Consider the following 19,862-nt stretch of genomic DNA (forward strand, 5'->3'; position numbering starts at 1 on the left):
AAACTCACTAACTGCTTTAATGCGAAAGAAAATCCAAACTTCTTTGTGATCCCAGTGTACAATGTAATTCTTTGTTCTCAAATGTGTCTTAACATAGCAATTAATGCAAACTTATAAATCACATTTCTCAAATAAGAGAAGAGATACCAATCATATTTCTTATATATATGATTGTCAAATGTAATTTGCATTTAAATATCTCTTTTTCAAAATATAATAATTTACAAGTCTTATTCACTAAACATATTTTACAAATTCTACTTGTGAAATACAATTTAAATTAGTAAAATATAAAGTCACTCAAAATACAACCAATAAAAAGGGAAAAAATAGAAGAGAGATATAACCAAGAAAGAAACATTCTTCCACTTTACTTCCCTACTACTCGCAACTTCCAAAGCGAATCTCTCTTCCCCAGTCACTCCCCTCCCCTCCAATGTTTCGATCTGTAATTCTTCTCTTTGCAGAGCTTTCAAAATCCCACAAAGATCTGTAATTAACTCGCAAAAAATCCACCCAAAAGCCACAAAAATGGAAGATTTAGACACCCAAATGGTCAAAATTTTGAATCAAAAGTAGAAATGAATAGACAAATGAGAAGAACCAATAGAAAGTGCAGGCTTTGGTGGCCAACCCATCTTTCTTGTTTAAATCAATTGACTAATTTGCATTCCTATGCTTTCTTGTTTGGTTGGTTTATCTCTTCATCTGATGCTTCTTTCGACATTGTTGTTGCTTTCGCTTGCGATGAATCTTCACTTCTTTCTATGACGACCCATATGAATCTTGAGGTAAAATTTCTTAAATAACCCTTCAAAGATTCATAATTTTGCGCAATCTGGGTTTATGTAATTTAGTGTCTGTTGTGAGAAAAGTTGAAAAAAATGCCTTAATGTGAATTGGGTTAATCTCAAAATGTGAAAAAAGATGAAACATTGGTGAGCTGGGTTGGTGTTCAAATTTCACAATCTGGGTTGATGAGAATTTAGTATCCTAAGTTTGTGTTTTTTCAAGTTTGTTGTGATGTGAATTGAGTTTCTAAGTTTATCTTTTGATGTGAATTGAGTTTCTAAGTTTATCTTTTCAAGTTTGTTGTGATGTGAATTGAGTATCTAAGTTGTGTTTTCAAGTTTGTTGTAAAAAGTGCATGTTGCCTTACTCTAAAAGTTTGTTGTGAAAATGGTGAGCGAGTTAATGTCAAAGTGGTGGAATAAAGGGTGACCTGGGATCATTTTCAAATATGAAAATAGTGAAATAAAGGGTGAGATGTGATCATCTTCAAATATGAAAAAGATGAAACATAGTGAACTGGTTAATATTTTAGGTGTGGAAAGGGGAAGTGGGTAAAGGTTGAGCTTCCTTCCCTCTCTTATTTAACTGCTTGACACCATTTTATGGAGATGAACTTGGCAATGAAATTTTTCCTTTTTATTTTGAAAAAGAGATAATGTTTGGCATCTATAGAGTATAACTTGTGATGAATTAGATTTTTCGTTGATTGCTAAAAAATTAGGAAACTTTGGGACTAATAATCTTTATTGGCTATATTTGAGGAATCTGCATAAATAGATGGTATGAGGACATGCGGTTAATATGAGGGTAGTTAACGTGGAACTTCCTCCTTGTTCCAAATATAAGCCACATTTATGCTAAGAAATACAACAACAACAACAACATACCCAGTGAAATCCCACTAGGTGGGGTCTGGGGAGGGTAGAGTGTACGCAGACCTTGTCACTACCTCGTGGAGGTAGAGAGGCTGTTTTCGAAAGACCCTCAGCTCAAGTACAACAAATCCAAGTTAAAGGGGAGGAAAACAGTGTACAAAACATACCATCCAATAAGAAAGATAGTGAATAATCAACAGAGGAGACAGTAGCCTCAATAGCACAATGATTTATGCTAAGAAATAACCAATGAAAATGTGGTAACATTCTTTGGTATGGTGCTTTTAGTAAAATACCATTTTCTCCCCTTTACACACTTAAAGCTTAGGTACTAAAGTAAATGCATTTAATTTAAGGAGATAAAATTTCTAAACCTCAAGCAAATGGATCAATATGGTTGGTCTGAGCAAGTTTCTTCTGGTTTTTATTTGATATGAGAAGTCTGGATGATAATCATTGAACATATGTCAACGTGGATTTAGAGATGTTTGGGATCAATTATACACCCACAAAAACATGTACTGTGTAAGTGGCTTTTGTGGGTGATAACCCTCCGTCCATTATAGTTTTGTCCAGAATTATAGGAAATCACATTCTTAGTACTTATACTTTGCAACTATCCCATGCTAGTTCATGGATTTGATTCATTTGTACAGATAACTATGTTGTATTTCTTTACATGTGCACTATATATATTTTATGAAAACTGTTTTTTATTCTTTTACAAATTTGTTGATTATCTTGTACTAGTATTTTTGTCTAATTTATTATATGATGATTTCTGTTTCATTTTATTAGAGGGTTCTTCAAGGCATAAACAGAAAGATGCCTGTGTTTCTACAAGATAAAAGCAAGCTATCTCTGCTAGGTTATTATGCAGCAGATTTCAGCAGCAATGGGCAGTTGCTAATGGTCAGAAGCAAAGGGAAAAAGCATGTCAACTCTACTAGTAAGAGGACATGTGTGTGTGCTGAGCAACATGCACCTGAAGGGAAACGTGGAAGATGGAGATGTGGATGTCACAAATTGGATGCAATACTAGAGCAGAGTAGGGCATTCTCCTTAAAGGATAATATTTGGGCACAGATTGTATGTGATAATTCTCAAGCTGTTAGCAGAAAAGTAGAGCTAATACCAAAAGTTCATCATATACATAGGATGGGAGAAACCATATTCCAATTAGATGTCCACGTATGTAAGTCATAATAACCCATACGACATCCTTAGATTTACTTGACTTTGTCTTGCAGTTCCTTATTGTTCTATTTTTCTTCACAATAAACTCAGGTAGTGTTTTATGGAATTCCTGTGTTTGGTGGCCACCATTACTCATTGGGTTTCAAGAGTTCATCTGAGCAGGTGACAAACCATTGCAAGAAGCCTGAATGGGTTAAGGATCTTAACAGGAAGCGGCCATATCTTGACTTGGTATACCAATTATGAAGTTTAATCTTACCTGCACTGTTAACTGATTCTAAACCTCTTTGCTTTCAATTATCTGAAAAACAGGATGCTGTAATTCTATCTATCAACACTGCTAATGCAGCTAGAGTCTTTACAGAAGCAAATTATTCTGCCAAAAGATCCAGGGCTCCCTTCCATTTCTTTTGCATGTAACATCTTTTAAACTTTGACATGCTTTGATTTTCTGCTGCTTCATTGGTTTCTCTGCTATTTCTAATAGCTATCCAATGTCTTGCCAGGTTTTCTAGTTTGACATGGCAACTGCTTGCTATATTGCTTGCATCATTCTCTACTATCTTCTACGTCATCCTTCAGTTCTTCCATGCATGCTTGATCCATGTGTCTCACTCATATATCTATGTTGCGTTGGAGAAGGTATTCTCCAATACATGCAAAAATATGGAAATTCGATGCTGCCAGCTCCTCTATTGGCCGGTTATTCTCAAAGATTATGGTCTCAGGTAAACTTTCTCTGATAACCTTTTTTTCTGAACCATCCTGCTATGTGTGTTCTGTGTATTCTGGATAGAGCAAAATGAATGCATAGGATTCATATAATGAACCTGGTGCAATTGATTGATATGTGTATACTATTTTTTCTGCTATGCTTTCTGATTTTAATTTCTGCACTAAGAGGACTTGTATTTAGGTCTCAATCCTGTGTGGAGTATGCTGAGAAAGCGGCATTTCACAAACATTCCATGTGGGCAGGCCTTGTAGTTGATCTACTTCTGGGGAACTTTCTTGGCATCATATTGTGGTCTCGAGCTAGAGCAGCTTGCGTGTGGGTTTCAAGTTTTTCTGAAAATGCCACTAACTATCTTCTGCGTACTGGTTGTGTGTGGCTTATGGGAAACCCAGCGGGATTCAAGTTGAATACTGAGCTAGCCGGAGTTCTTGGGACAATTTCCCTGATTGCTATTCAAATTTGGTCTACCCTATGGTGGTTATTGGGTTTCTTCTTGATTCATCTCATTAAAGTAGTAGCTGTATTTGGTTCATTGTTTGGTCTGACAGCAGCAGCTGCTCTGATCATCGACACAATTTCACTAGCAACTACACATGTTTCTGCTCTTCAGTGGTTGCTTACACTGCTATATTCGTGGCAAATACAGGCAGTAGATGCTTTATGGCGACTTTTCAGGTATCTTTCCCTGTAATGCTATCTGCACTCTAAAGTATCTTGTGGACTGGTATTGATCAATTAATCCAGGGTTAATCAACTTCTATCTTTTTGAGGTCACTACGTGGTTTAGACATGGTGACCAAAAATATATAGTCCTTTTTCTTTTTGGCATACAACAGAACTTGGTTCATTCTTGTAGGCTACTTAATAACATTGGAAAGAGGAGGTAAACATTGAAGCTTCATCACTCAACACTAAGTGCTCCCTATGAACATTCAATCCAAATGCCCTAAAAGCTAAAAATAAATCTTTCATCATTTTTAGTGAAGTGTGAGTTGAACCAGTTCTCCCCTTTTAAACTTAAAAAACAAGGATCTTTACCTTTGTCTGGAATTAATTAGTCAATAATTTTACTTCCGGGGTGACTGGAAAAAATTATGGATATTAACCATGGCGTAGGGATTATTTTCTGCTGGACAACAGATCGGAAAATGCCACCATTTGCTAAAGTAGGAACTGCAGGAAAAGAAGGAACAGAAAAAGGGGGATATGCAAGATCAAGATGGGGAAAATAATGTGTGATCTATGTTAGGGTCATTCCTTGAGTAGGAATGAGGTAAAAGAGGGACGTGAATTTTCGCTAGGTTAATATTGTCTAACAATATAGAAGAGGAGTGTGGTTATCAAAAGGGGAGTGTAATAGCTTCACACTTTAATTTGGTTATTCATCTGATACAGTGGGGAGTTTAGCAGCTGAAAGGAAAGATGACTAACCAAAAATACCTAACCTCGCTGTCTATGTTCTGGTTATAATCATTATTTAACTTATATGGAACAAATGTTCATTTTTGACGGCCTATTTAGTCTATGCTTTCTATTATATTTACTTGTCTCTTCAATTTTTATTCCCATGGTTGTTTTTCCCAAACTGTGCTCACCAAACAACTCTTTCATGGACATCCACCATAACTTTGCTTGGTTTTTAACTGGAAAGGACTGCTTAACTGAGCTATTTTCACAAAGTCACTATATCATTTTCTTGCGAAACCAGTATAAAGCATGTTGTGTCAGGTCTTTCCTTTTTATAGATCTCTTTTGTCTTTGTTACTCACCAATATGCTTCTGTTGTGGTGGTTGCTTAAAAAACCACTAACATTTTGCCTCCTTGAATTGCAGGGGTAGGAAGTGGAATCCTCTTCGTCAAAGACTAGATAGCTATGCATATAGTGTGGAACAACATGTTGTTGGGTCTCTCCTGTTTACTCCACTTTTACTTCTGCTACCAACGACTTCATTGTTCTATATTTTCTTCACCATTATGAAGACAACCATTAGCTTTGTTTGCATAGCCATTCAGTTTGGCATATCTATAATTCATGCCACACCTTATATTAAGATTTTCTTTTGGTTCATGAGGAGGAAACGATTTCCTAGTGGATTATGGTTTGAGATTGTTTTGTGTCAGAGAAATGCCACTAATTTAGCAGAGGTTAAATCTGCTGATAAGACTGTTTCAGGATCTGAGGATCCCCGCCACTGTAGATCCGCAGTTCTGGTTTCATTTCTTCACAGCAATTTTTTGAGCTTAAGTAAGTCCTTGAGCATTACTATTTAATTCTTAAAATTTTGTGACCAAAGAGGTGAAGGATAACATATTTATTGCTTCTAGAGTTTGTTTTATTGGATGGGAGGTCTCCTCTACGTGGTGTGATCCTTTTTACTGCAAGTCCAACTTTTAAATGTTAATTCCACAACATCCTCACCTTTTTCTGATAGTATCTCATTCATGTAGTGGTATCTACAACTCGGGGAGCAAACATTTTCTTCAACAATTGATTGAGCAAGGGCTCTTTAGTGTAAATTTGACAGGATGTTTATTGTTTCTCCCATAGTTACACATTTCCCCTTTCCAAGTAATAGAACTTTTCTACTACCACTGTAATGACACCAGTGAAGTAAACCGACAAAGAATAATATACATGACAAGTTTTCACATAACTGTTGCACCATTTTACCATGTCAGTGAGTCAAGCTGGAAACTAGAACTAGCTTCTATCTGTTCCCAGCATATCATACTTTCATCTTACTTGCTCATGGTTGTATAACATCTTTGCTTCTTGTTTGTTCTTTTTTCAAGTGTGTTTATTGTGTTTGCTAACTCTGCAAAAATATGTTGCAGGACAAGTAGTTTGGCCACACTATAGAAATGTTTTTTCTGATGTATCTAGATCTTCTATTGCATTGTCAGCTTATGGAGTTCTGACAGGGAAAAGGTATTTCAACTTTTCTTCAATAGATCTTCTCTTACACCTTTTAACTAATTCTTGAGATATGTTTGGTTTGACGGAAGTCTTTTTTCAGAAAAATGTTTTCCACGAGGAAGTCATTTTCTAGTGTTCAGTTACAAGAAAATGTTCTTTGAGGTCCCATCAAAAGAGGGGAAATGACTTTTCTCCTTTATGGACAGAAGTCATTTTTCCTGCTTCATATTACTTGCTACTTATTATTATTAATATTAGTCTTTAATATATTTTTCTTAGAAAATATTTTCCAATCATCAATCAAACACCGGAAAACATTTCTCAGGAAGTGTTCTTTATAATAAATGACTTGTGTCATACCAATACACTCTTAATCTTGCTGGCTTTCTCACTTCTGTTTACTTTCTCATTATATAGAACTCCATCTGCTCCAAAGATTGGTCTTCCTCCGACACTGCCATGGGTGTCTATTCCGTACAAAGAATACTGGCGCCTTTGCCATGAAGCAGTCCTCGATTGCAGGCAAGATTGCTACTGCCAATTGCACCAATAGTTGTCAAAAAAGGTAGGACAACAACAGAAGACAAAGAATTCTTTAGCGTGCTATGTTTCACACTGCCATTCCATACGCGTATTCCTTTCATTATTCTCAGTGTCAGGAATTGTTTCATAAAATTTTGTACACGTGAGGGCGAAAGGTAGTGTGGAAGAGTTAGATATTTGTGTATAGTTAGAAGGGTTTTTGTTTTTAGGCCATCTTCTATCCATGATACAGCAATTTTGTTTTGTTATAGCACTGAATATTTGATGAATGGAGTAATGTTCTTTTCCTTCTTAGATTACTTACCCAAAGTTCATCTCTATATTTGTTATTGCAATGAACAAGTGTTAACAAGGTTTGTGTATAGTTAACTAGGTGATTTGTTTCAATCTGTCTAAATCTTGATGGACAAAGGTCGAAGTTAATACATTTGGATATGACTTCTTATCTTTTCCCCATCTCCAATTTCGGAATATTATAGTTTCTTTGTCCTTCAATTTTGTTGCTATTTGAGAACAAAAGACATTGACAATACAAATTGGTACAAAGGGAATAAGTCTTGTGACAAAGTTGCTTTATATATATGTTTGCAACAGAATAGTTAAGGTGTGTTTATACTAGTTTAGTTTAGATATCACCATTTTAAAAAATAAACTACATGTAACATCATCAATAAGATAAAATATATACTATTTATTTTGTTTTCTTATAAAATCAATTCAAAACATTTGAGAGGAGATGAAATGAAAAAATAGCATAAGCACTAGGTAGCCAAATGTGGCATAACCTTAGTATATTTATAATGTCCTTTTATTATAGGTGAACATAATTTTATCTTGTTAGGTCTATAGTACTATAAAATAAAGTTATAATTAATGACTAGAAAAAGTAGCATAATAATCTTTAATTAATTAATTAATTAATCATGCATGCCTATAAAGTAAATTCAATGAATTGATTTGGGCGGTTTACCTACCAAACTTAGCCACGTGACCAAATGCTAATTATAAGGATCCAGTTGTCAAATAGGCCCCACATTGCACTATTTTTTGATAAAAATAATTTTTAAAAAACAAACTAGTGATAGCGTCATATCAATCGATTCAATTCTATTTTGAAGTTCATTGACTTTATAAATGGAAAAATACATAAAAATTCCCCTGAACTTAATCGAATAATTTACTTTAATACTTAAACTATACGAGCGTTTAAATACCCCCCTTAATACTTTTGAAGTGATTTTTTTTCCACGGTGAGACTATAACACCACTCTCACCCGCCACATCATAACCATGTAGGCACCATGTCATTAATTTTTATTTCTTTTTTACTTATTCACTATTTTTTCTTAAACATTTTTGAAAATTAATTATATCAATTGATTAATTTATAAATGCATACCCCACACCTCTCTTTCTTCTTCCTTGTTGTTCACCACTATTCCAACCTTCCATACTTTTTTTTCTTCTTCTTCACTATTCAACAATTTTTAAGTCACTTTAAAGAAGAAAATTCACTAATATTCACATTATATTTTTTGAACCCTCCCAACGAATTTACCCACTTGGAGAATGGATTTTTTTGAAAGCCCATATTTTCTTGACAACTCAAATAAGAAATGAAGATTGCATAAGAAAATTAGTCCAAAAAAATATAAATTTTATGAGAAATGTTTGAATGGATCTAGAAATCAAAATGGGTCACTCAAAATTTAAGAAAGTTTATATTTGTCAAATCGACACCAATAATATGGAGTGAAATCGATGTCAATAAAATGACATTGGTATTGAATTTTAATAATTAGTAAAAGACTAGTGAAATGAAAATAGTGGATAGAGGTGGGGATGAAGATGGAGGAAAATATGTTTCAATGGAGAAAGATGTGTATTGAGGAAGATAACAAAATGAAAAAAAAAATTAAAGAAATTAAAAGGGGACCCACTAATTTCATTTACCTTTTAATAAGAAAATTTACATATTTTAAAGATTTAATATATATAAAAAAACTATTTAAATAATTTGTTATATATAGGCCAATAAAAAAAGGCCATGTGTAGGTCTTTAAAAATTCAGCTTTTTTTTTCTCTGTTTTCACGCACTTTCAGGAGAGTGCACTCACTCTTTCTGCCACATCATCCCTTAGGGGGTGTTTAAATCACTTCAAAGATGTTTAGGGGGTATTTAAACATCCGTGTAGTTTAAGTATTAAAGTACGTTTTCGTGCCAAGTTCAGGGTTTTTTATTTGGATAAATTACCTATATACACACCTTTTTTTTTCATAATTCCCATTAATCCCTACTAGTTCTAAATTTTTCCAAAATCCCTTATTTTACTCCCAAATCCTAGATACATAAATCCTAACTCTCAAAATCAATATTTATCCCTTCCTTATTTCACTCCACAAATCTCTATTTTTATTTAGCCTGATAAATAACAATCTTCGAAAATATTTTGGCTTTAAATATGTTTTCAAAATTCACAAAACAAAAAAAAATCGAAGAAGATAAAATAATATTTTTTAAAAACATATATATTTCATTTTTTTCCTTCTTCAAACGCAACAGCCACACTTTCTCCTAAACTTTAGATTTTGATATTTCACATTTGTAATCTTGATAACATCTCGTCTTTTTTTTTGTTATTATTATTTTTATTTCCCTTTCTTTTGTTTTATAATTTTTGTCAATATTGATCATTTTTTTACCTTCTTTTTGGTTTCTCAACATAATATTTCTAGTATAAAATTTATTGCCACAATTTTTTGTGGTCAATTCTCATCTTAAAGATAGCATAGTTTAATATGTTTTTTAAAAAATATAAGATGAAAATAATGATATTAATGGATATTAAAATTTATGTGGAATATCTTGTTCTTACCAAATTTGGAGAATAGTTTCCCAAAATTTGTTAACTTAACTATGGTTACAATACTTCTTAATATAATATAATCTTGATCTTTAAAAATTGAATAAGACACATGTCTCTCATCTAGAAGTGTACTTGACGAAATGGATGGAAAGTGTAATGGAGGGGAGCCAAATCCGTATTTGTTCATTTATAGATACACTTTATTTCAGCCTACATATATCTTTCTTTCACAACCTTATTATATCAAATACATTATTATCAACTACAAAATGATACATTATGTAAGTTATACGTATCTTTCAAGGCAAACAATACAATACTTATCAATTTAAACGAGATACATAATAGTATTGTATCATGTACTAATTTTTTTTAGATATGATATATACGTAAATTCTAATTTATACTAAATGTATCGATTACATATCAATTAGCACACGGTAATGTATCAATCTCAAATCTAACATCTTATGGGCAACAATTACTTATTTAATGTATCTAGTATAAATACAATATTTATCAAATTAAACGAGATACATAAATAGTAATGTATCATGCACTAATTTTTTAGATATGATACGTAAATTCGAATTTATACTAAATGTATCAATTACATAGCAACTACCACACAGTAATGTATCGATCTCAAATCTAACATCTTATGACAACAATTATTTATTTAATGTATCTAGTATAAATACAATACTTATCAATTTAAACAAGATACACAAATAGTATATAAAATGCTAAGTAGCAAAGATATTCATGATGTATCTTCTCAATTTTTTCGACAATTTTGAATCAAAATTGAAAGGATCTTCAATAAACTAGGAGAAGAATTTTGTATCTCAAAATTTTCAACAATTTTGAATCAAAATTGAAAGGATCTTCGTTGAATTGAGAGAAGAAAGAATCTTGAATCTCAAAATTTTTTATATTCTTGAATCAAAATTGAAGGATCTATGAACTTGAAAATTCAAAAGGATATCGTTTGTCCAACAACAATTCCATCACTTTTGTATCCTTCATAATTCACTTCGCTTACCCAAAAATTCAACAAAAGATTTTGAATCAAATCTGAAAGGTTTCTTTGTTGAACTGGGAGAGCAATTTGAAAATTTGAATTTCTTCATTCTATTAGGATTTTCCTATGTATGATTGAGAGTGAGAATAAACATAAGCATAATTTATGGGATTTAATTAATTTTCAGACTTTATTCTATTTTTAGTGCAACAAAAAGATTTTTTCTTGTATTAGAATTAATGTATCCGAATGGTGAATTAATGTATCCGGATGGGAACTTATGTATCCGGAAGGTATAAATTTTAAGGGATTATTGTAATTAGGAAAAAAGTAGGGATAAGATGTAATTTACTTCTTACACTATGTGATTTATGTAAGTTATACTTTTTTTTTTATGTATTTTCCCTTATAGAATCATTAATATATTAGTTTATCGGCTATAGATCTATCAATTATTGATCATTATCATTTTAGTTATCGATTTAACCATTAAGGTTTGGCATACAATTTTTTTTTTAATTAAGAATCACTTATAAATAAAGTGACAAACCAAATAAACTATGCACATGAGTTGATATATTACATCTTACTCAAAAGCAAATACTAGCACATTGTAGAATCAAAGAGTTTGAGACATTCAGAAATAAAAGTATGAAACTAAATCTTAAGTCAAAAAATTTTATATACTAAATGGTATAAATATAATTTCTTAATTTAATATTGAATTATCAGTTAATTCGAAAAAAACCTCAAACCGTTAAGAATCAATAATCCGATAATTAAAATAAAAATCAAAATCAACACCAGAACTCCTAAACTAATAACACATTATTATATTTTTAAACTAAAGTATTATTATATTTTGAAATTATAGCATTATTTATGATTTTTTTCCTTTTGAAAAACGTCATCATAACTACCCAATCCATTCTGAGCCATTAGATTAAAAAAAGGCCTTTTTATATAATCCGTTGGATCATTTACACTTGGCCCACAATTACAAGCCCATAACATGCTCTGTCGGGCCCAATAATTTTCTCTTTCTCGACTTGAATATGAACGTGTACATGTCTTTAACACTTTACCGGCTACTTTGTCTCCTCTACCACTCCACCACCAAACACGCACATCGATTAATTTTACGAGATATTTATTTTCTTTTATTATCACAAACAAGTACTTCCTCTGTCTCAATTTATGTGACTTACTTTCCTTTTTGGTCAGTCTAAAAAAGAATGACACATTGTTATATTAAGTAACAATTTAACTATAAAATGTCTATTTTACCCTTAATGAAATGATTTACAGTCACACAAATTTCTATCATTCATTTTGGACCATAAATTTTAAAAATCTTCCTTTCTTTCTTAAACTCCGTGCCGAGTCAAACTACCTCATATAAAATGGGACGGAGGGAGAAATAGGTTCTACTAGGTGTTGGATAAATGGGATGAAATAGCATTATCTCGCGCTAGGAGTGGAGGTGGAAATCTAAATACGAGTCCAATTGAATCTAATAATTTTTGTTTAAACAGTATATTTGTATTAGAAAACTTCATTAAGCATATACACATCAAATTTAGAATATACAAGTTTCAGGTTTGAGTTTCCTTAGATACTGAGTCGTCTTTGTTAGAGAGCATTTTATCCTCACAATGTAGGACTTTTCGATGCAAATCCGGATTTAGTCGAACTCCAATGTAGGTATCGAACACCATTTGGGAAACAAAAAGGAATTAAAAAAAAATTAGAACATACTTATGTATAGTTAAAGTTATATTAAAATTTCATGCTTCTTCTATCTCAATTTATAAAAGGTAGCAAAACGACACTTGATTAACTAAATTACGTTATAGACTTTTATGGTGGAGTCTCCTTTTTCCTTCTTTAATAATACATTATTATTATTATTATTATTATTATTATTATTATTATCTAGACACTGTACTTTGCGTAATAATATGCTTTATAAGCAGTCACTAAAAAAAGGATTAAGTAGTTCATTTGGTTTTAAAAATGTCACCCAAGTCTATTTATTTACTATTTTCTCAGAGACAAAAAAAATGTCACCTATCATGTTTGTCTTCATCTCTTAATATCAAATCAATGTAATTTTTAATCTTTAAGATACATCCCTTGTCAATGATGCTTTGAATTAAGTATGTAAAAGAATGTATCACCAATAGTGAGGTGGGAGAGTGAGACGATATTTCTTTATTTGTAAAAGTTTTTAAATTTGAATTTAGAAATATAACACGTTTAAGTTATTTTTATCAGACATACTTGTTGTTTGTCAATCTCGTATCGATCAATACTCCATTCATCTCAATATTATTGTCTATCGATTGAAATTTCCTCATTAATTAGCAAGAGACGGAGTCTGTTTCTTTCTCAACCATTTTTCAGAATTAGAGATGGAAAAAAAAGAGAAAGGAATTAGGATTTCTCGTCTTTAAAGAGTAAAGAGTATGAAAAAGTGTTGATTTGAATTAATCGAATCAGTATATTTTAAATATTGTATAATTAAACTAAAAACAAAGGCTAGCAAATTTTTTTCCTCCCAAACTTTCTATTTATATAGTTTACATGATAAATAATTGCCTGAGTATTATTTTCACCTTCTAAGTAGTCAAACAGTATCTCATGTCGAAAATATTTTGACTCAATCTAAAAAATTATTTGACCTATTGATATTCTCTTACATATAACTAAAAAAAAAAAGTTGTTGTCCCAATTAAATCTTTGATAAATTCAACAACATGGAGACCACTACCTTTGCACTACCAATATGGATAAAGTCATTATCCACAAAGGTACTAATATTTATTTCATAAGAAATTACATGGAAATCATTATAAATAAATAAAAATATAAATCATAATTAAATAACATATTTCGATGTGAACACACTTTTATCAATTACTATATTAAAATATCATCAACAAAAGTAATTAAACAAGTTAAATCATAACTACGATTATATTATTTCCAAATTATATATACTAGGGTAGCCGGTTGGTGATAACAAAAATCTAGATTTTAAAAATTTAGAATAAGTTATTATAGGAATATAATTTAATTCTTGTAAGTCAATCATTAGGTTGCCTTGGTCTTCCCCGAACCTATGCTTCGGTTACGAACCTTCTAGGCTTGGTGTTCTTGCTATAAATAGTAGACCTTTTTCCGATTGGAGATAAGACTTCATACGTGTACGAGTCGCTTCTGTAGTTGAAAGATATTTTCTCTTCAATAAGGTACTGTAAATATTGATATTATAGCTATTAGTTTCGAATTTTCTGGTTTTTGATTTGAGATTTTGTATTTCCGTTCACCGATCTGTTGAATTCTGGTTGAAATTTGGAATTTTTGGATGTAATTTTTGCTTAAAATGATTGATTTTTGGTTCTGATTAACTTTTTTTCTAGCGATCGTGAAGTATATTTGATGAGTATGAAGTTTGACTTGGAAGTGAGAAGTTTGACTAGAAAATGATTGATTTTTTGGTTGTTTTTATTGATTGATGAACATCTTTTAGCTGAACTGTAATTGATCAGTTGGAAGATGGAATTGAAATTTTAGTATTAAATTTCCGGTTTTTGATTTGAGATTTTATCTTTTGTTTCTCCGATCTGTGGAATTGTGTTTGAAATTTGGCTTTTTTTGATGTAATTTTTGCTAAAAATGATTGATATTTGGTTGGGATGAGTTGTGAAGAACAGTTTTTCTAGCGATCGTGAAGGATATTTTGATGAGTATGAAGTTTGACTTGGAAGTGAGAAGTTCTACCGGAAAAATGATTGATCCAAATATATTTCCCAAGTCAAGGTCAATCAATCAACTGAAAAATGTTTGACTTGAAAAATTTGATCAGTTGGAAGATGACTTTAAAGTAGAGACTGCGACTACAGATTGTAGTTTTGATTATACTTTTCATTGATTGATTGACCTTGAATTGGTCTGTGGCGATTTATAGTCGTTAATTTTATCTAAATTCCAAAAGGTCATTTTGATGATTATGTGAAATTTGTTTGAATAGATCTGTTAGATTTGAGGAGTTTTCGTGGTTAGAATTCATTAGTTTGGTTAAATCTGAAAGAATGATGGAGAAACAACAGTTGTTTTAGTAAGTTGAAATTGCAGTGGAAGTGAAGTATTCTTTTGATAGATGTTAATTCATTTTAATTAGAGAATATTTGTTTGTAATCGGTACGTTTTTGTTATCATCATAGAATCATTCCTCAAGGGGGGTTTGTTAAAGTAGTTTTGCTGAAATTTCTAGTTTTCTATGTTCTAGTTATTAGTTGAATGTTTGAATTGCAGCGTCCTAGATTATGTGATCATATTTGGCTCTTTGCTGTATTTATGCACTAATATGTTGGATTCATTCTTTTCTCAAATGTCTTCAGATAGCAATTTTGGAGAAAGAAGAATGGCTTTAGTTTCTGGAGGAAGGTCGTCAACACTGAATCCGAATGCACCTCTCTTCATCCCATCTTATGTGCAACAAGTGGAGGACTTTTCACCTGAATGGTGGAATTTGGTAACAACTGCAACATGGTTCCGCGATTATTGGACGAGCCAGCATCAAGGAGAGGAATATGGCGATGATGATCTTGGGTTTACTGGAAATGATGTTGCTGACTTGCTTCCCGAAAACATTGATCTTGATGTTGATGAGGATATTTTGAATATGGAAGCTCAGTTTGAAGAATTTCTTCAATCATCTGAAAGTGAGCAACAAGGCATCAAGTCATCACTCTCTGGTGTCAATGGTATGTTTCAATTTGGTATATACCAATCTCCATTATCTACAATTCCATAATCTTGATTCTCATGTCGTTGGTTCTTACTCGCATTTACCTCTTGACTACAGGCTTACCCAAGGGTTCTGAGGCACTCGTAAGGACACTGAGCATGCCAAAGCCAAAATCTCCTATTGAGCCTCCAAAGTTGTACGAGAAACCAGCAAAGATTGTTAGCCCAAAGAACAGCCTTCGCCGCATCCAGCAGCCCCGCTAAATGTAGTTTAGCTTAAGCAAAAGTTCTTTATTTGTAGTTTGGGTGTTTGTTAGTTCTTAATCTGCAGCTTTTAATCTTTGAAAAGCAGCAATTGAGAAAGTTTCAAGAGTCTTTAGTTCTTGTTATCTTTTGTATAGAGCAAGGTAGAGGTGGCACTTTTGTATCTAGCCTTGTTCATAGTTTTAGTATATCTTTTCATCAGTTTTTTAACTTTGTAAACATCAAAACTTGTCCAAAGTGAAAAAAAATATATGTAAAAATCAGTTGACAAAAAGAGCATATCTTTTGAGTCTTATTTCTTGAAGAATGTTCTAAATTTCTGCCTTTCCTCATTAGTTTCAGCCTTTTGGGGGATGCAGGCCATTATAATTTTTGGCAATTCCTTGAGCCGTGGATGATCTATCGGAAATAACCTCTATTAATTTCAAAGGTAGGTGTAAGGTCTTGTGTATACACTCGTGAAATTAAGCTGGTATGTTGTTGTTTATATATATTAGGGTTGTTTTGAATTCAAATCATGATGCAATTACGAGGTCTCAGTCAAGTGTTGTTAATTGATAGGTACGCTCTATCAATCCTTTCTTGGCCTTGTGTCTATGTCACTTTTGGTAATGGTTCTATCAATAATCTCTTTAGGTCACCATTCAAATTTCAATATTCTATTTGTCTAAACATTAATAGGTCATCTTTACTCAATATTTATACTGATTAAAAAAAACACTAAATACATACAAAAGATAATTAAATTAGGTACAAATTAGCTCCAAAATCAGTGTCATAAGATATTGTAGATTGCTTTTCGAAAATAACATGATATATTTTAGAAAAAAGTCTAAAAGATAAGCTTAATGAAAAGGTCCATTAAGCTAAAAGATCTTCCTCATCATTGGGCACTAGCTAGGAAGAGTCCAAGCTCCACTTTATTTCTTTTGTTTGGTTTTGGTCTAAGTTCATAGTATTAATTAATTAAAGCAATACTATATGAAAGTGATCCCACATTTTGTCTCTAATTTCATTAACAATAACATTTAGCACGTAGACCCCAATTAGTAACAAGTGGACAACACTATGATTTCATTTAGCAGGTATAAATTATAATTATGTTTTAGTTTTTTTTTCATTAGGACATCTTCATTACTATATTCTTTTTGGTATATTGCTTTAAAATGTTTTACTTAAATTAAAGATTTATCAAAAATATTCTTATGTTTTAACAAAATAAGAATAAAATGTGTATGTATAGTATGTTGTTAACTAGTTAATGTAGCAAATAAAAGAAGAATAGGTCCATATGATCGACCTAGTGAATAATACTCATTATTTCTATAGGATCGACGTCATTTTTTGGACTTTTGTGGTCACAAATCTTTAATTTGAGATTATTAATTTTTCGTGTATATTAGTCCATAAACTATACAGATATGACCATCCGATTCCGTTTGGCCCCAAGGTCAATTTGAAATGACCTAGTGAATAATACTCATTGACTTTATAGGCCTAACATAATTTTTTTGGAGTTTTGTGGTTACATGAAAAAATTCGGGATTATTTCAATTTTTTATGTATATTAGTTTATGAATTTTTTGGAATATAATTGATCGATTCTGCTTGACCCCAAATTTTGTGGTGTGGCGGATCGGGATATATATAAATTTAGTTAATCAAGTAAAGATGTATTTTTAAGACTATCAATAATTTGGAAATGAAATTAATAATTTACGACTCGATGATTGTTATTTTACACTATTTTCATTGTGACTTCCCCCAATCCCTCACCCCCACCAGCCACCAAGAGGCTTTTTCTGTTTAGCAATTTTCTTGACTTTACAACATTCATGGCATCAGCCAGCACCAGTAAATACTTTAAAAAGTTTTTATCTTTGTTTTCAGCATTTCATTATTTCTTATATTCTGCAAAATTTGATACTCATTCACTTCTTTTTTTGTGAGTCTTTAAACATTTTTGATTGTGCAAACAATTTGGATTAGTGAAATGAGTTTCATTGCTTCTTAATATATACTAACAATGTAAAGGCATTGTCTTTTTGTGTTTATTTAGTTGGAAATTGAAATATATCTCTAGTTCAAATTCATAAAAGGGGGAAAAATTTGAGAATTTATATAAAATTACTTTATCCCAATTTATATGACTTACTACTGACTGGCTAGTCTAGTGCACAAAATATGCGATCAAGTAGTGTCCGGGGAAGTTTTGCATCCAAATATCAATAGTTGATTCCATAGTTCGAACCCAAGGCCACTATGAGGCGAATATACTGCAAAACTGCAAAAATTCTAACTTTGTTGCCATATTGCATCCTGCAATGCTAGTTAAATGTCCAATCAAATGTAAATCGTTGAAAAAACCAGAAAAAAAGAGAGAGATCATGTTAGAACAAATTACGTGTAAAGATCATGGTAGAATAGAAGGTTAGTTAGTAGTCGGGTTCTTTCTCTTTCCTAGAGTTTTAGTACTATTCGTTTCTTTCCCTTATTTTTAGATTTATATCACTACTTGTTGTTCCAGTATCTTATTATCTTGTTATTGTTTCTATTTGTTGCTATTGCATCTTTTTCACTGTTTGCTTAGTCGAGGGTCTTTTGAAAACAACCTCTCCACCTTCTCAAAGGCAGGGGTAAGGTATACGTATACTGTATACCCTCCTCAGCCTCTCTACACACTAGGTTTGTTAACCTCTCCTATAGTATCGTCATTAGTAGAGTTTAACCAACCAATTTCAGGATGGATTGGTGTTAGAGTGGATAAAAGTCCTACGTTGGTTCGGGAATGGACTGGTGGTCTCCTTATATGAACTTGGGCAATCATCCCCTTATAAGATAGCGTTTGGGGTTGAGTTAGGCCCAAGTGTCATATCTTTACAACTGGTGTGGTTCTTCCTCTATGTCTAGGACACCAGGATATCGAACCATGAACGAAGAAAGGCATGAGAGAAATGCATATTGGCTAGTGAATTGTTGTTGGGGAATTGATTGAAATGGGCTGCTCTTTAAGAGGATCAATGACAGGTCCCATGGATATGCCAAAAGGAGATAAGCTCGTGCTGAGGGGTTTAAAGTTCCATGGATATCACGGGGTGAAGCCAGAAGAAACGAAGCTGGGACAGAAGTTCTTGGTGGATGTTGATGCTTGGATGGATCTTCAACCAGCTGGTGCTTATCAGATACTCTAAGTTACACTGACATATACAGGTGAGTAGTCGTTGCAATCGTGCTTCATTTTCTTCTTCCTGAAGGTTATGATGGAAGATAAGAAGTTCTTTTATTGAAATAAACCCGTAAGAAGATTTAGTCATACATTGGCTTTGGGAAATTGTTCAATCAACTGGCCTGATGTTAATTTGCTGAGCAATTTTCTCTGTTGATCCTTATAATTATCTCGATGTGACATTGATTTGATATCATTTTCATCTGAGAATTGGCAGAATAGTGAAAGAGACTGTAGAAGGTCCACCTAGTAAACTTCTAGAGAATGTGGCGGAGCTCATAGCATCTACAACATGTATCCGCAGGTATCTGTTGTTCGTGTTCAAGTTGGAAAACCTCATGTGGCTGTTCAAGGACCTGTTGACGACTTAGGCGTCGAGATCATCAGACGCTGCAGAGATCTTGATGTGTAAAGCCAAGACATACATGTTGCTTGTATTAGTTTTTGTTATTCAAAATCCTATTGTTCAATGACTTCTTTTGATTGCAAAGCTAGTTTTTTCTCTTCATGTGTATTGTAAAGAATCTTTTCCATCTGCATTTGTTGAGTGCATGATTGAGAATGAAAATAAAGAAAACACAACAAAAAAGTTGATTCCTTTATATATTGTAAATTGTAACCCAAGAGTTGTTATTTCTCATAGTGATTTCTTTTCGACTACGTAA

The 19,862-nt window shown here is 32.3% G+C and overlaps 2 protein-coding genes and 1 pseudogene across 4 annotated transcripts; all 3 read left to right on the forward strand.

Moving 5' to 3' along the window:
• The first annotated feature begins 342 nt into the window (after positions 1-342).
• On the forward strand, positions 343-7,351 carry LOC125856689 (uncharacterized). 2 transcript variants are annotated; one of them, XM_049536297.1, is made up of 9 exons: positions 343-791; positions 2,466-2,862; positions 2,959-3,095; positions 3,177-3,280; positions 3,371-3,592; positions 3,781-4,275; positions 5,434-5,846; positions 6,437-6,530; positions 6,936-7,351. In XM_049536297.1, exons 1-9 carry the CDS (start codon positions 582-584, stop codon positions 7,069-7,071), a joined length of 2,208 nt encoding a protein of 735 aa, XP_049392254.1. In that variant the 5' UTR covers positions 343-581; the 3' UTR covers positions 7,072-7,351. The 2 variants fall into 2 exon arrangements, with proteins under 2 accessions (XP_049392254.1, XP_049392255.1); XM_049536298.1 differs by having other exon boundaries at positions 2,466-2,858; positions 2,955-3,095.
• A 6,708-nt stretch (positions 7,352-14,059) lies between these two features.
• Positions 14,060-16,245, forward strand: LOC125856731 (protein EARLY RESPONSIVE TO DEHYDRATION 15). 2 transcript variants are annotated; one of them, XM_049536355.1, is made up of 3 exons: positions 14,060-14,206; positions 15,359-15,739; positions 15,826-16,245. In XM_049536355.1, the coding sequence occupies exons 2-3, from the start codon at positions 15,382-15,384 to the stop codon at positions 15,969-15,971; spliced, it is 504 nt and encodes a 167-aa protein (XP_049392312.1). In that variant the 5' UTR covers positions 14,060-14,206; positions 15,359-15,381; the 3' UTR covers positions 15,972-16,245. The 2 variants fall into 2 exon arrangements, with proteins under 2 accessions (XP_049392312.1, XP_049392313.1); XM_049536356.1 differs by having other exon boundaries at positions 14,064-14,206; positions 15,359-15,724.
• A 2,448-nt stretch (positions 16,246-18,693) lies between these two features.
• Positions 18,694-19,803, forward strand: LOC125856737 (dihydroneopterin aldolase 2-like; annotated as a pseudogene).
• The last annotated feature ends 59 nt before the right edge of the window (positions 19,804-19,862 follow it).

The sequence above is a fragment of the Solanum stenotomum genome, chromosome 2, assembly GCF_019186545.1.
Source record: "Solanum stenotomum isolate F172 chromosome 2, ASM1918654v1, whole genome shotgun sequence".
In the NCBI taxonomy this organism is placed as follows: Eukaryota; Viridiplantae; Streptophyta; class Magnoliopsida; order Solanales; family Solanaceae; genus Solanum; species Solanum stenotomum.

Bases quoted from the DNA above. Each gene is read 5' to 3' on its own strand.
- LOC125856731 (XM_049536355.1), top strand. From the start codon at position 15,382: ATGGCTTTAGTTTCTGGAGGAAGGTCGTCAACACTGAATCCGAATGCA. The intron at 15,740-15,825 runs GTATATACCAAT...TCTTGACTACAG, and splicing joins CAATGGTATGTTTCAATTTG to GCTTACCCAAGGGTTCTGAG.
- LOC125856689 (XM_049536297.1), top strand. From the start codon at position 582: ATGAATAGACAAATGAGAAGAACCAATAGAAAGTGCAGGCTTTGGTGG. The intron at 3,096-3,176 runs GTATACCAATTA...TCTGAAAAACAG, and splicing joins AGCGGCCATATCTTGACTTG to GATGCTGTAATTCTATCTAT. The intron at 3,593-3,780 runs GTAAACTTTCTC...ACTTGTATTTAG, and splicing joins CTCAAAGATTATGGTCTCAG to GTCTCAATCCTGTGTGGAGT.